Source organism: Gordionus sp. m RMFG-2023, chromosome 2, assembly GCF_954871325.1.
Source record: "Gordionus sp. m RMFG-2023 chromosome 2, tfGorSpeb1-WG-v2, whole genome shotgun sequence".
Taxonomy (NCBI): domain Eukaryota; kingdom Metazoa; phylum Nematomorpha; class Gordioida; order Chordodea; family Parachordodidae; genus Gordionus; species Gordionus sp. m RMFG-2023.
This window is the reverse complement of record NC_088776.1, coordinates 48,734,558-48,752,356: the sequence shown is the minus strand read 5'-3', so window position 1 is coordinate 48,752,356 and position 17,799 is coordinate 48,734,558. Positions and strand designations below refer to the sequence as shown.

Below are 17,799 nucleotides of genomic sequence, written 5' to 3'. Positions count from 1 at the left end.
TATTTGAATTAAGGTATAATCTACACTTATAAGTATAAATTTAGCTTCTTCAAATTTTCTTATTGGTGTAAAAAATGTTTCATACTGGGGGCCAAAGCAGAATTAAATCATCTTCATCTGAATTGATTTTTATAAAATAAATTATAATATGATTATAAATTAAATTAACATACCTCAATTGATTAAATACTAATTAGATTAACAATCTTGACTGTATAAAATTTGAACAAAAAATTTTAATAAAATAAAAACAGGTGATTAATCTGAATTAAAAACTCTTTAAATATTTATAAAATTTAATAATATAATAAAATATATATTTTCCATATTTTTTAAGAAAAAATTTAAAGAACGCTTTGTGTTATCATTATTCAAAAAAAAATAAACGCGTTACTCGTTCCCTTTTAAAACAAGTAACGAATGGTTCCTCTTCCACAAAAAAAGTAACACGGTTAATAACCGATGCTACTTTCATCGACATTTTTACAGTACTAGTTATTTTAAATTGCGGAGAGTTCTTTTATTACAGCATCTATTCGATAATAAATTTTTAGTCGCATACTTAAAACTATAAGTGTATAAATTCAATGCTAAGTCATTAATTAAAAAAATTACATAAAATTTTAAAAATTTGAATTTAAAGAGTGGATTAAAATATAAACAACCAATAATATTCGCAGAAATGGTGGCAAGGGGCGAATATCTGGAACACTCCTTGTCTAGCACCATACCTAAATATGGCAGAATATTAATTATTATTGGAATTTACCCTACTCGTTATTGTTTAAATATAATAACTAATACATTCTAGAATTTCTTGACAAAAGCATAGATTATAAATAATTTAGATATATCGACTTGGAACATTCGCCGTTAAAAATCTGCTAGAAATACAAATTTTTAATTCAAAAATTAAATTATTTGGTACAATATATAAAACATTAGTAATTTTTACTCGTTTTTACCCCAAATCTACCAACAATTACATGTGTGACAGATACTATAAAAAATTCAAAAGATAAAGACTCCGAGAAAAGTGTCCTAGACAAAAATGGCCTTGATAAGCAGCCCAGAAAAAAATGCCCCATTTTTTCAAAATCATTATCCACCCTCCTATCCAACTAAAAATCCCTTTTCTAACACATTTTAAATTTCGTGAAAAAAAAAATTATTGTGAATTTAATTAATATAATAACGATAATATAAGGTATAACATTAATAATCGGGGTTTTTCTTCATTTTACATTATAATATCATTAGTCCTTACAAAATGTTAATGTTAAGCTTATAAATATAAACTAATGCATTAAGATCAATAATCTGAATAGATATATAATATATAAATTATTAATAATTTATTTTATTTTCTTCCGGGAATTATGAGTTGCGACTTGTATTTGTAAATTCCAGCAACATTTTGAATTATTAATAATTAAAGTATAGAGTAAAACACTTGTTTAATTTGGGCATATGTTTAAGAATTTGTGGCTAAATTTAATATGATGGTTGTCATTGAAAGATTCTATAAAATCTATTTTTTTAAAACGGCTAAATCAAAATAGCTAAATAAAATATATTATCTAAGTTTCAAGATATCACATATAGATGGTAAAATAATTTGGCCATTTTTGACCAAATCTTGAAGCTTAGGTAGTATTTTTTGGATAAAATAGAGGTTTTCGACCATGTTAGTTGGGAGGAAAAAATATTTCTTTTTCTTTCTCCAAATTGTGAAGAAACCCATATCAATAAGAGCTTAAATTAGATAAGTTTTAAAGACGAAGTGTGATGCTCTTACATATCTTATCTTTGTATCCCGATACGTATAGTTAAAAACTGATATTGCTTTAATTTTTGTTTTGCCTATTAAAATATAAATCAATATAATATAAAATCAATAAATAAACAAATTTTCCAATATAATGAAGAAAAAGTGATTAAATTATGTAAAAAAAATTATTTCTGTAATATAAGAAAAATTGGTAAGGCGATAGTTTAATAGGTTTTCCCGACATGCGCAGTAGATTTTGCATTTTAAATTTCTTTAAAAGTTCATTATAAAATTGTCTGAAATTTATAGGGTGGGTATTATAAACCTTTTGGGATGCATTTCCGGAGAAAATTCAAAATAACGGGCTCAATTAATGCTTTAAAATGCAAAAAATAACATAGGTATTGTTTTATTTTTTGCTTTAAATTTAAAAATCTTAATTTTCCATTAAGTGCATAATGCCCATGCTATAAATCAGACAATTTTATAATGAACTTTTAAAAAAATTTTAATTTAAAATGTAAAACCTACTGCGCTAACGCCTCACCGAAAAATTAATTAAAAGACAGCTTTATTGCTATTTTTGATGTTAAATTTTTGTTCTGGTTTATAATCATAATTTATAATAAATAAATTTAATGGAATGATTTTTTTCAAAATATACGCCATAATAAACGCAATCCCCCTTAAATGCTATAATGAAATAGCAGAGCTACGCTTGGACTATCTCATCTCATCCCATCTAATTAAGTTAAAATATTTGGGGGTAACCAATGAGATAAGCCCATCCATGATTGTTGGGCAGGCTTGTGCGCGCAGGAAGGAAACCACTTACTTAAACACCTACGGGAAGTAGGAAGGATGTCCTGTACCCGATCTTTTAAAATAAAACATAACATTATCTCTCCTATTATTCATTGTTTTGTTTTATTAAATATTCCTTATATTATACCTATCAAGTACTTGATGCCCCCAGCTCGTAAATTCGACTCGAGAAAGAAAATCTGGAAATCAAGGGCGGGACTAAACATGTATTTTTTACTCCAGGCTGATCTGATTTTTAAAAAATTAAGGCCCAGGCTGTAAATTTTAAAAAAAATCAAGCAGGACTTAAAATAAGGAAAACCTGGTTTGATTATATTTTTAGATCCGTGATTGAAAAATGTAATTTTTTAAATCAGGGCCGGGCCTAAAATTTCGACTTCTTCAGGTCTCCGATAAATGATAATTATAACTCCGGAGATGTGATTACACATATTATTTTAAAAAAATATTGGATCAGCTTGATCGTATTCTTTTTAAAGTACTAGAGGAAAGGGAGCGGGCAAAGGAAAAGTTTAACCCTTAGGATTGAAATCTTTGCCTCCTCCTAAAAAAATGCATTATTTTTTTTTATTATACCCTTTCATATACCATTTTAAGTGTTTTAAAATACTGACGATATTTTTTAAATATGTTGTCGCTGTCGAATCTTTCTTTCCCCCCTTAAACTTACAATTCAATATGCTGTATAAGATTTATTGGGCAGAACCGGAAGCTTTTTTCTTAAAATTTCTTTAAAATTTCATGAGCCAGAACTGGTTCTAGCAAAACTAATATATGGATAGTGTTTTCTTAGATAATTTAAACAATTATAAAAATATTTAGAACTTTTATTAACGGTCTGCTTGGTGCACAAAAAACTAATATTTTTAAAAGGCTCGATTTTTAAAAAGCGCCATCCCAAAATGCTAGCCAAAAAATTACGCAAGCCTGGAGATTTACTCATAGCTGACAGAAAGATTTTAACATCTATATACGTCGAGGCTTGCGATATTATTTAGGCTAAAAATCTTAATTTTAAAATCGGCGAAATCAAGCGATTTATAAGCACTATAAACAAAACGTTAAATTTGAATTGTTCTGATTATAGATTAAATTGATATAATATTTTATCATAATTTACTACCATCTTTATCTAAGAAGTCATTTGTGTAAATTTAATAAATATCTTTTATTTTATACCCCCAAAATTTTTAAAAAAATGGCCTTTATTTTATTTTTCTATAATTTTTTACAGTAAGGTGGCGTTTCTAGCTCCTATATTTGAGGTATACAGTGGTCACGTTCTTAGCCAACTTTTTTAACACGGGGGGGGGGGGGGGGGGGGGGGGTTAAAAATCTAACTAAGCAGGTGGGTAAAAAAAATTCTTTTTGTATTTTTAATATAAATATAAATCGAAATTTAAACGAAAACATTTTATCAATATTGTATTTCTTCATTTTTGGAAAATTAATTAATGCTTGCCTACTGTGAATAGTTCTATTTTCATGTCTGCGTTGTATTTTTTAAATTTTCTTTAACATGACAATTTTTTACATCTCCTCACTTGTCATACGTCATGCATAAGCATAATAAAAAACAAGTGTACCCTTTGATTCACTTTATAATATTTATCTATTATTGCATGCTTTCATTTTTTATTTTCTTTAAAAAATAATTTTATATCTCATAAATATTATAATGTAGTTTTAATTCACTTTTCTTTACATTCTAGTTAGTCGTCAGAATATTCTCTTATTAAATTTGATTTTTTTATAAAAAATATTTATTTAATAAATTATTTAAAAAAGTATAGTTAGAAAGCAAGGATGTGAACCAGAACCCGGACCCTCGTATTTTGGCTGAACCAGAACCTGGACCCTTTTTAAAAGTGGAGGGTCCAAGGAATCTAGGTGTCATAAAAATTTTTAAAAATAAAAATTTTTTTTTTAAAAAATAATATAAATTTTTTTAAATTTTATTAGCTTTTTTTTGTGGAATCATTGATGTTATCTTCGCGTTTTTCTTTCAATTTTCTTCATGGACTTCCATTTTATTTAGAGATTGATATCATTAGTGTAGGTAATAATATTTTATTAAGTAATTTTTTTAATAGGCTATGTTATAGAAATACGTTGATTATTTTTAAAGTGAATTGTGTAATAATATTTTAATTTGAATGATAATGCACAACACGTTGGTCCTCAATTTGTATGATGCTAGAACGATTATTAAGTTTGAAAGATTGCCGTAATGAGTTTATTATAGGAGTATGTGAAGTAATTTTGTCAGAAGATGATTGATGCCAAATAAAGGACCTTACTAGTGTATTAGTTCCTTTAAAAATAACAATATTAAGATTACAATCAGAACAATTATGTTTATTTGATTTTTATGGCATATAGATACCGATTAGATTTTAAAAAATCTACAGTCCTTTTTATATGAAATATTAGAAAACATGAAAATTCGAGAGCAACAAAATTTGCAAAATAGTGTTGTATATGCTTCTATATATTTAGACCCTCGATACCAAGTTTTATTGAGAAACAAATGGCTAAAGACCATCTTAAGAATTTATGGCATACGCAAAACTCCATTAGTTACCATATATTGGAGGCTACGACAATACCTACTGGTTGTAGTGATAATAATAATAATGATAGCAACATTGATGATCTTGAAATTTTAATTTTAAAAAAAATATCAAATTATCATCAGATAGAAAGGAGGATCAAAAAATGCCATTGCATCTTTAATAATAAAATTCTCAGAAGTTAAGAGAATAAATAAGGATATAAATATTTTAAAATTCTAGGAAGAAAATTCTTCAATATATTATCCTTCATGACTGTACCGGCGACACAAGTACAATAATTTTATAAAGATAACTATCTATTTTAAGTAAGGGTAGAACGTGAATTTTCATCTTTGAAATATATACTGTCCTACTACGTGGAAATCTCAAGGATGATATCCAAAAAGGTCATTTTAGCATGTTAAAAACGGATCATTTTCAAAAATTTAAAAAATAATTTTTGAGCCCCCCTGAGATTGTAAAGGATAGTGATGCCACTGATTAAAAATCTTTAATTTATCATATATATCACTTATTTTTTATTTGATAAAATAAATTTAAATTCATCATGTATTTATATCAGAGACCTGTAAAGGTATCATTTACAAGGCCGGGCCCGGATTTTCAAAATATATTTATTTTTAATTTTTATTGCTAATAATGGCGATTTAAAATATTTGGTTTTCAAATATAAGGCCCTGCCCGGGTATTTTTTTTTTAAAAAAATTTCTATATTTAAAAAGGAGGGTCTCTGATTTATACCCTTCATAAGTATTAGAACTTGGGAGTTTATAAACTTAATTTTTTTAAATATTATTGAGCAAAATTTTAAAACTATAATATTACATTGAATAAAATGTTAAATTGTTGGGTTATTTTTATGACGATATTTTATGAGTGGAATTTTAGCTAAGCGAGTAATTATTTTTTTTCAAAACATTACATGTTGATTGATATATTTTATCAAATGGAAGAGCGCGTTTGTGGGTTAAACATACTTATTGCATACCTCAGCTTAAATGTTAAAAAAATTAAACAATTAGCTTTTGGATAGGATAAAAAGTTTAGTGTAATATTCAAAACTCCGGTCAAAAAATGGATTATTTAAAAAATTAGAGCCAAAAAAAATAGAGAGACCATTTTTAGTTTTTTTTTTCTCTTTTAGCTTTCACCTTTTCTGGTGGTAAGCTCCTTCAACATCTCTCTCCACTTTATGTTATTCATACAATCTCTTTTATCTATTTTATACTTCTTTATATTGGCTCTAACTTTATGGCCCCATTGAAGTTTTGGCCTTCCTCTTTTACGTTTGCCCATCACTTCCAAACTTTCAACTTTATTTCCTATGTAGTTCATAGGCCTTCTCATTGTGTGCCCATACCACCTAAGTCTGTTTACCATTAACTTAGTCTTAATGGGCACTACCTTTAAACTATTTAGTATTCTTGTACTGTGCACCTTATCCTTTCTTGTTACCCCAGCAATCATCCTCAGCATTCTCATCTCCATAGTTTGTAGACTTCTCTCGTCTGATTCTTTGGTTGGCCATGTTTCCGAACTATATAGAATAGTTGGTTGTACTATGGAACTGTAGATTTTTCCCTTTAATTTGTGTGGGATTCTTTTGTCAAATAGCACTCCAGATAAAGATCTCCACTTTAACCACCCTTGATTAATCTTATTCTTTATCTCTTTTTCTATTGTGCCGTTTGTTTGTATAGTGGAGCCCAAATATTTGCAGCTTTTAATTGCGGATATCTGCCAATCATTTATATCAATACTCTCCGTTTCATCTCCTCCTATCACCATATACTCCGTCTTTTCTCTATTTACTTTTAATCCGTGCGTTTCTAGGATATTTATCCAATTCACTAACCTTTCTTTCATTTCATCCTTGGATTCGGCAAGTATAATATCATCTGCAAATATTATATTCCACGGGACTGTTTGAGGTATAGACTGTGCTAATACATCTATTACTGTAATGAAGAGAAGTGAGCTGAGAGCCGACCCTTGATGAACTCCTTCGGCTATTGTGAAGCCTGCTGAAGTACCTGTTGTGCTACGGACCATTGTTGTATGTCCCATATACATATCCTGTATTATTCTTATATATTTTTCGGGAACTTTTTTTGTGGCGTAGCGCCCACCAGATAAGTTTTCTTGGGATTCTATCTAAGGCCTTTTCTAGATCGAGAAAGACCATGTGTAGCTTTTTGTTCTTTTCTCTGTATTTTTCACTCATTTGCCTAATTGCATGGATAGCATCGGTTGTTGATCTTCCAGGCATAAAGCCAAACTGTGTCTCTCCTATTTCGATTATATCTCTTAATCTTTTTTCTATTATTTTTTCGTATAGTTTTAGACAGTGTGACATTAGTTTTATGCCCCTGTAATTTCGACAATTGTGTGGATCCCCTTTATTTTTGAAGATAGGAACTAGATAGCTCTTCCTCCATTTTTGGGGAACCTCTTCATTTCCAAGTATTTTATTGTACAGATTTGTGAGGAGATGTATTCCATCATCTCCTAGTGCTTTAAGGCTTTCTATTGAAATATCGTCTGGACCCCTAGCTTTGTTGTTTTTCATATGCTTGAGGCATGTGATTATTTCTTGTTCCGTTATAGGTTGTACAAGGTTTTGACAAGGGGAGTGTTCATCGAGATGCAATATGTGGGAATTAAAGTTGAGAAGCTCCTGAAAATATTCTTTCCATCTATTCATTATTTCTTTTTCCTTTATTATCAATTTCCCATCTTTATTTTTGATTACTTTCAGAGCTCCGTTTATATCCCTAGAGTTCTTTTCTCGCTGTTTGGCTAATCTGTATATTTTATTTTGCCCTTCTTTGGCATGTAGATCTTCGTACATGTCATCGTATGCCATAGATTTGGCCCTAGCCACCGCCTTTGTAGCTAATCTCTTGGATTTTTTGTATCTTGACTTGTCATCTGCATTTTTGGATTTGTACCATATTTTATAAAGGGCTTTTTTCTCCTGTATAGTGGTTTGTACCTCTTGATTCCACCACCATAGTTCTTTGTGTGATTTGTTGCCTCCTCTTGTCAAGCCTAGCGTCGATTTTGCAGTGTTTATTAATCTGGATGAAAGGTCTGTCCAGATTTTTTCACTGACTTGTGAGCAATTTATTGTTTCAATGTTTGCATTGATTGCAAAGGCATCTGTCATTGTTTTTAATTTGCCCCATTTGATGCATGGTTCCAGTTTTATCTTATTTTGAGTGGATTTATTTGAGATTTGTAAATCCATGATTAGTAGCTTGTGTTGCGCGGCGATATCTTCTCCTGGGAAGTATTTTTTGATAATCAAATCAAATTTAAACAAATCATTTTTAGGTGATGATATAAGGTATTTATTTATCTTTCTAAATTTATTTTTGCAATATGGTTATTACCAAATCAAATATTAAAATAATTTAGAATTATTTATTGTAACATGAACCGTAAAAAAATCTTCCAATCATATGATCTATCATTTTAAATTAATGGTAAAGATTTTACTACCTAGAGGGCATTAGTGTCTTTTTATCAAGCATTCTTTTACTTGCTAATGAGGTTGTCTGATGTAGAATTATAAGTCTTATCAGATGGACCCGACCTCTTTTTAAAGGATATTAAGCCTCGTCGGGTTTTATAATATATTATTTAATTAATTTAAAAACATATGATATAACTTCTCATGCATTCATTTAATATATATTCAAAACTGAATTTAGGTTTTGACAGAAAAATAATAGACATGGTGCGTTTCATCCAGTGCAAAATTTTTTGGAAGAATAAGATATAGTACTGTATTTGTACTGGTATTTATTTTATTTAATCATGTTTATTTCTAGGTTTTCTCACATACTAATTAATAGTAAAATGAATATAGCCAATATAACCCTCCCATAATCAAATTTTTTATTTAATCGGGCATGGGCTTTTTACCTCTCCTCTTATTTCCCATGGGCGTTTAAGTAAGGGTCTTTGCCCCTTGCGCGCAAAGGTAACTGCGGCCTGCCTAGTGGATGGTCCTCTTAATTATTTCCCATCTTTTATCCCAGTTTGATCGGCTTTTCATGAGAGAACCAAGCGTTGCTCTGTTGTATATATATATATATCTCTGGTATATATATATATGACGTTTAGGCTAGTGCGCCTAATATCACGTATCATGTAATTTAGGTTTTAACTTATTTAATTATTTTTAGAAGTATATCAATATGTAATTATTTTATTAAAGTAAAATAAAACATAACCTGATTCAATAAAAACATATTGAGATAATATAACTGCACCGGTCATTAACCAACATCGGGGAAAAAATTGGTTCCAATAGAGCATTATTTTTAAATGAGCATTTAAAGATACTATACTTTTTTTTCTCCATAAATTTTTTAAATAAAATCTCTAAATTAGGAAAAGTAATTTATTTTAATGATTTCGTCATGAAAGATTATTCTCTGAAAAAAAAAATTTGGAATTTTGAACAAAATTTGATCAAAAATCTTGTATTCAGAAAAAAAAATTTACGAAAAAAAACTAATATTTTTTGATCGGACCTGCAAAAACAGGTTCGATGGTGTAAAACTACCAAAAAAAACCTACTCCCTATCCCCCTAATATTGAGAGTACATAAAACTGCATTATACTTGCAAATCGATCCCCACCATATTTTGATGACTTTTAAAATCCCGTTGATGCAATTTAGCCATATTTATTTCATGCTTCGTTGGGGACATAGGGGTATTTAGCCACCCGTTGGTTCTAGCTACCCCTGTATTTGGACAACCATTATCCAAGAGAGCACTAGAATTGGACACGATAATTCCTTTGTACATTTGAGCTTGGTTAACGTTGGGCAACGAACCTCCGTAATAAATAGAGTTGTTATCGCATGGCGCCAGAGATGACCCGTTAATCGATATGTGAGAATTATTATTGCAAGGAGAATTATCGCGCTATAAGTTAGTTTTATATATAATTAAATATTGGGTCTACTAATTATTATAATAAATAACTCAACATTTAGTCGCAATTGAAGACAAAATCTTATAGTGGGCCACCCTCCCATTCCCTAAATCTGCGATGCAGTAAAACCCTGATACCGTTCTCAAAGTAACAACATCATTAAAATGTTAAATATGGAAATAGTAAAGGTCAACGGTCCGGTCCTATATATCTTAGACCGGGATGAACTTATTTTGAGGACAGAGTATGGTACGGTCAATTATTAATATTTAAGTTTGCTTTATTATTCAATTTATATTATGATACTAGAGGAGTTATTTTAGTTTTTGTGAATTTTTAGTTCATATTTGTTTTGCAATATGAAAACCATAAGTTTGCCAAAGATGCATTTTATTTATAGTCCCAATAAACAAGAATTAAATTATGTAAAATAAAAATATTTTAAAAATGACAAAAGAGTAAAATAGACAGGCCCAGGGCTGATCTTTTTATTTAGGAACACGGTCTGAATCATTCTTTATAAAGACCATAGTCCGGTCGAATCGGACCGTGACCTTCATTATATGGTAAACATATATCTGGAGGTGAGTTTTACCTGTATCATGCTTTTTGTGTTTAAAATAATAATTACAGTAATAATATAAACCAGATGGCCATATTGTTATTTTTAAATTACTCTATTGTAAAATTGGTCAAAATGATGTCGAATTTTAACCATAATAATAAAGCGATATTTAAAAAAAAAAATTATACCAATAGGTAAGCCAATAAGATGAAACGAAGAAAAAATTGCAAAAATATAAAGTAATATAATTTGAATTAATCGATCAGCGCAAATTTAAATTATCCTAAAATTTGTATAATTAATTTGTTTTTTTTATATTTGTGCACTAAACTAACCCAGACCCGGTATTGTCCGAGATCTGAGAAAATTAATAACATCACAAGTAATGGTGCTTCCTGATCTCGGAAATAGTCATCTTCCGGTGCTATCCATAAATTTGATTTTGAAATGGTATTATTATATATAAAATATGACTATCCTACATATTTTGTTTTTCCTTACAAGGATATAAAATAAGGAGATGTATAACTAGTGCAGTGGCAATGTAAATTGCCAAATTTTATATCCTTTTCCGTTTTAAAAAGCTTTACAGGTCCAGCGTAGTCCGGAAAGAGCCTAAAAATTATCCCACTTTTTTGATTACTAACGTCCAATCAAAGCCAAAATTATTATTTTTTGAAAAAAGTTTAAAAAATCCGATCCGAAAAGGAGGTTCCGGACCCAATCAGGGACAACTACTTAAACATGGGGCCGGGGCATATTCTGATCTAGGAAATCGGTCACTATTTAATTTTTTGACCTAATTCCCACGAAATAATTACAAAAATTTTTGAAACCCTAACCAGGGTGTACCGCGTCCTGATCGAATATTTTAAATCGATGTCCAAAATAGCGGAAACAAAATAAAAAAAAGTATTTGATAGTTTATTAGAACATTTCTTTCGGTATAAAGCCATAAATATTCCCTTTTTCAAAAAAAAAATGAGAAGTAGTAATAAACTAGATTTACGGTAAAATATTTTTTTTAAAAAAATGAAAATATTCAGAGGAGTTGCTCCTTTATAAATTTTCAGCATAACAAACTCATGCCAAACAAAACACACCTCACCTCACGTTCGCATAAAATATCACTTTATTATAAATCATTTTCGATAGTATTTTTTTAAAAAAATAATGTAAAAAACAGATTTATATGGGGAAGATTTATATTTAACATTTAAAAAAAAAATAATTAAAAATCGATATTTGTTTGAGAACGATATTTGAATCTTGTTATTATTTTTTTTCGATTATTTAATCTGATCCGAGTATTTGTTTTATTTATGGATATTTTAGATTTATGTTTTAAAAATATTGCATAATTTAATTTTAAGGTAATTTAATCAAGGAAATGTTTTTTTTTGGTTTAGTGCATAAAATTTATGCAATATTAATAGAACTAGTTTTTTTAAATGGAATAACAAGCGTAGCAATAGTATAGTTGGGTAATAGCCAAATGTCGGCTCGATCTTTAGGGGAAGGTATCTTAATTAATATTAATTTATTCCAAATTTGAGCTATAGCCCAAAGTGATAGCTTTTGGCTAAAACTTGGTTTAAACTGCTAAAAATAGTGTTGTTAAACGGCTCGATTTGAGCCGATTTTTAAAAACGACTAACTCAATATTTTAGCCAGAAAAATATTGTCTAAGCCTCGAAATTTAGTTAATAGATGTTGAACCCTTTGTGCCATCTATGAGCAAAATCTTAAGGCTTGCATAATATATTTCCTAATAAAATATTGAGTTAGCCGTTTTTAAAAATCGGCTCAAAATGAGCCGTTTAACAACACTAGCTAAAAATATAGTAATTACCCAACTGTAAGCAATAAGAACCCAATCCTAAATATTAAAATAGCATTTCAATTAAAAACTACTCAGCTTCGAAACGCGCGAGCTAGAAAAAATAAAATCAACCAATATCTTTGATGTGTGAAGTAGAGTTGTGTAATAATAGGCTAATTTTAGCCGACTCCAAAAAAGCATAGCCAAGTTTTTAGGTGGAAAAATTGGCTAAAATAATAATCAAAAATTTTGCATCGGCTAAGGAGCTCGGATAATCGTCCGTCAGCGTTACGTAATAAAAATTAAAATTGATAATTAAGTTAAGTAACTTATGTTTCTAGCTCCTTATCTAATGCCTAGTTTTAGCTGATTTTAAGTCTAAGCAATATTTTTAGCCGATTACGCAACAATTATGAGAAAGATTTAGTGTCAAAATTTAGTTTTAAACTTTATGGTTAATGTCAGGATTGAATTGAGAATAATCATTCGGGACTAGTATGTTCAAATACCAGAAATCCCATTTCTCCCCTCATACTTTTTTGCGTTTTCCAAAATATCTGGCCAAGAGTAGAGATTCGAATTAATCGGGTAAGGCTTCAAACCGAAAAATGGGCGAATCCTTCAAGGCGCGTAATATAACAGTAAAACTCAAAGGTGGCAACACCCTTAACATATAGTCATGGGTTTTTTTTCTTTTCGTCACTCCTGTAAAATTGAATTGATGTGTTCAAAAATACATAATAATCAAAGGAAGATAAGTTGAGCAGTTAGTGGTTAGTTTTCAGGGATTTTATTACACAATAAGTTTTAGCAAAAAAATGCTGATTGATCGAGTCATTTAATTGATGAGATAGATTTCTTAAAAAATAATTTTATAAAAAAATATGAAGTTGACATATTTTAAAAATTTGTAAAATAAATAAAATGGGATTTATACATTAACACCTAAATAAGCCAATCATAATATTGTCCGACTATCGAAAAGAAACAACTAATTTTAAAACAAAATTATGATAATGTGTCGTCAGCTTAGTATTATAGTGTTCTTTCTATATATATTTTTTAAATTTTTTTTAGGAGAACATTTTTAAAAAAATATTTCTTATATTTTTAATAGGAGATAACATTATAATAATGAATAAAGAATTATTTTAATTTATATTTTTATTGAGATATGGAAGTAAACATATTACTGAGGAATTGATTTATCGAAAAAAAAATGTATGTACTTTGATCTATAACAGCAAGGCCCGGCCTGGAGTAATATTTTTTATCACGTTAATAAATTTTGGTATTTTAATAATAAAAAAAATATACATACTTCATTTACAGTTGGCGTTCGTGGGAAAGTATACAACAGCATATTTTGTAAACTTCGCCGTTGGTGCTAACTGTGAATGCAGGGTAAGCCGTTTTCTACCGTTTCTCAAAGGGGTCAAGAAATTCAAAATATTAAAAACGAGAAACATTATTAAACTAGATTTTCTGAAAGTTTTATCAGAAATATCAAGAATTAACTTTGAAAGTTAGCTATTTCATTTCAACTGTTTTTTTAAATTAAGAACTTCGAACAAAAGACAACATATTAAATAATGTAGCCTGGGGTATTTTAAAGTCGAGGGCCGAGTCTAAAAATAAAATAATCCCTGGCCAGACCTGATCGATTTAAAAAAAATTTAAATCACAATTAAGCAGTTGAAAACATGATGGCATTTAAACATTAATTTGGTTCTTATAATTTCGATTTCTTTTTTTATGCTATTTAGAAAATATTATATAAAAAAAATGTACACCGTGCCATAATATAAATTTTATAAACCAAGGTCGTGCCTAAATTCCAAATTTTTTTAACCCGAGCTGAGACTAAAAATGGGTGCCCCTCTGTAAGTCTCTGAAAATAATAAAGTTAGAGTGAAAGTAAGTATGCAAATAATTTATATCAAAGTCTTAAATTAAATAATATAAAAAACAAATAAATTACAGTTGTTTTGTTTGTTAACCAACAATACTTAAAGTAAGATAATTAACTAGAAAACGAATAAACTAAAGCTTGAAAACCTTGACTTGGGTCAACATTTGATTTCAAAGAACCTAAGCCAATTATTCAGAAATCAGAAGCGATTTTAATCTGAGTCAAAAAATCAAAAATTTTGATTGGTTAAAATGAATAAAATAACGATAGAACATTTTTTTAAATTTAGAGATTATTGTCGGTTTTAAATTAAGTAGATTTCATATAAATAGGGGTGTACGATACCACGTTTTAAAGGTTGATGCGATATTACCGATATTAAATTGATATCTGCCCATTACCGACCCGATATATATCAGATTTTGTCTAATCGTCTTAATTTTTAATGCCTGCAAAATCGTTCCATTTGAGTCGATTTAAAAAAAAAGGCAAACATTATTTTATCCAGAAAAATATTAAGCAAGCCTGAAGATTTTGCTCATAAATGGAACAAAGGTTTGGACATCTATTAGTGAAATCTTGAGGTTCAGCCAATATTTTTTTTGCCTAAAATATTGAGTTAGCCGTTTTTAAAAATCGGCTCAAGAGGCGTTTTACATTTTGTCACTTTTACCTGTTTTATCAATTTCTGCATGTATAATTTTGTATATAGTTATATTTTGGCCAAAATAATTTTTATATATATTTTGTGTTATAGCCATTGTTTTAAATCAGAGTGAAGGTAAGATCATCTGAAAAGAATAGTTAAACTTTACTTTTTCACAATTATTTTAGAATTTTATCAAAAGTCCCGTGAAATTCCAATTGAACCATATATCCAGGAGAAAATTCTTGATTTACGTGAAGGAGAAACCGAAAAAACTCCACCGCAGGATCATACTATTAACTAGTTGATCCTATCAAATCTGCTCGCATTGGCCTCAAAAGGCGTCAAAATGTGATAACATCCAGGAATAAACGCTGTTTACAACAAATTATCAGGGAAAATAGTAAATCAAATCTTGTTCATTTGACTCAAAAAATTAATATAAATTAGCCAAAAGAATAAACGATACTAATTCGCGAAAAATATAAAGATTGGACCTTTACCAAATGTTCAAAAGTTGTTTTTAGCGATGGTCCAAGTTGATAATTAAAATTTGAGTGTTCGCAATTATGTGGTACACAAGGCAAATAAAGCATTTCCTCCTGATAAATCATAAATGTTTGGGAAAATGAAGTAACTAAGTGCTGTCCGGCAATGTTCAAGACAGTGTCTAGAAGGTTTCAGTTCGTTATTAGAGCTAAAAAAACGCTTTTAAATTTGAACCCATATTAGTATTGTTATATCCATGAATCAAAATGATAATTTTGTTAGCTCTTGACATATTCAACCTTTTTTAAAAACAAATTCCCGTTTGTGTGAAATTATATGTACATTTATATTATGATTGAGAAATAAAATATTTCATCCTATATTTATAAAGTGTTGCCTTATTTTAGGTTTTGCATAGTGTAACTATTATTTTTTTTAAATGTTTATAAATAAAGAACTTCTAATACTGTAAATTTGTGACCTAACTTTATAATATTTTAGTACCCCAAATCAACTCTAGTTTTTTTAATTAGTCAAACAAATATCATTTTACAGCCCCACCTGAAAAAATAGATTCTGCTTTTTATTGTTACACATTTTCTAGCCATTTTAAGTTATCTATAATGACAAGATTTTATATAATAATTTTAATAATATTTCTAATTTAATTTTTGCCACCCTCAAGATTGTGTTAGAGCTGTCCTGGAATTAAACCTGAGTATACCTAATAATATAGTTTTTTAAAATATTAAATAAATATCTATCCCTTAATAAAAACAAATATCAAAAATTAAAATAACTAAGATATGTATAAAATGGTGCAGATCAGATATATTCAAATCAATAGGCTTTGAGCCAGGACTTTCCTAAGGGGGTGAAATATTATGCCACTTTTGCAGACCTTGGAGAAAATTTTGGTTTTACATTCTTTTTTCTCTCTTTTTTTAAAATAATTTTTTATAAATTGTTATTTATAATGGCATATTCACTTGGAAAAGGGTTATTTAAAATAATATTACAAAAACTCACAAATTCCCCATGGCATTTGTTTGCATACCCCTTTCCCCCACTCATCTACATGTTTATATTTAATTTTCATAAATGAAATGTTGCATAGTTGTACAATAATTATATTTGAGATTTGATTATAATAATTATATTTTAGATTAAAAATAAAATTTTGAATAATCATAATAAATTCTAAATAATAAGTCTAAATGAAATATTATACTAGTTCAATTAAATGTTATATAAATTAGTGCTTAATGAAAATTAAATTATAATAAAATTTAAATATTAAAATACTTTTTTTAACTGAGGCATTTTTTAAATATTATGCCTATACCAAGGTATCAAATATTATATAAACATCTAATTAGAATAAATATATCTGCTTCAAAATAAAGTTATCTAAATTTTTAAACTTTAATAAATAATCTATTTAAATATATTTATATATATTAGCTTAAATAAATATATAAAAAAAAGAGTGATCTTTAAAGCAATATAAATTTATGATATAATTTAAGTCAATTACTAAATTAGAGATGTAGAATAGTAATATAAATATATTTTGTGGAATAGTTATATAAATCAATAAATAATCATTCACCCTAGTAGCTAATCCAACTTCTTTCATAATTTGTTCAAAAGCAGCTGTTTCCTCCGCTTGCTTTTGATTATGAAGTGCTATCTTTTCACTGAATTTTCTTGGATTGATCATATCGAATGAGTGGCCATCTGAGAATTAAAGCTAGCCATATTTTATCGCCTTGAAACAACTATCCCTTTTGCATATGGTAGCATAGGGTAGTAATAATTATATTTCTATATTAATTTAAAAGAATTAAACGTTATTTAAGTTTTAAATGTATGATTTTATATTGATCATTTATTATTTTCTATATCATTATATGATATCATGATATAAACTATAATATAAACTACGACTCCATTTACATAGTGAAACCCAGTGTTGTTAATCGGTTCGATCTTCAAACACGGCTAACAAACCTCAAGCTTTCGTTAATAGATATTCAAAACATTCTGTCACTTATGAGTAAAATTTTCAGTCTTTCATAATACTTTTTGGCTAAAGTATTGGGTTAGCCTTTTTTAAATATTGAGCCATTTAACAACACTAAAAATTATTGGGTAAAATAGATTCTCCTTATTCAAAATTTTAATAAATAAGATTCGGTATACTTAAAGGTTAAATCCTCGGCCCCTTCCGCTCTAAT

The 17,799-nt window shown here is 28.5% G+C and overlaps 1 protein-coding gene across 2 annotated transcripts in view; it reads right to left on the bottom strand.

Moving 5' to 3' along the window:
* The window catches only part of LOC135925449 (putative uncharacterized protein DDB_G0282133), a 39,273-nt gene extending 21,910 nt beyond the window's left edge, over positions 1-17,363 (bottom strand). For both annotated transcript variants that reach the window (XM_065460776.1, XM_065460777.1), the window contains exons 1-2: positions 17,172-17,363; positions 9,807-10,115 (exon numbers count right to left, since the gene is read on the bottom strand). In XM_065460776.1, coding sequence (XP_065316848.1) covers positions 9,807-10,115; positions 17,172-17,282 — 420 coding nt within the window. In that variant the 5' untranslated portion in view covers positions 17,283-17,363. The remainder of the gene's footprint in view (positions 1-9,806; positions 10,116-17,171) is intronic.
* Positions 17,364-17,799: the final 436 nt, after the last annotated feature.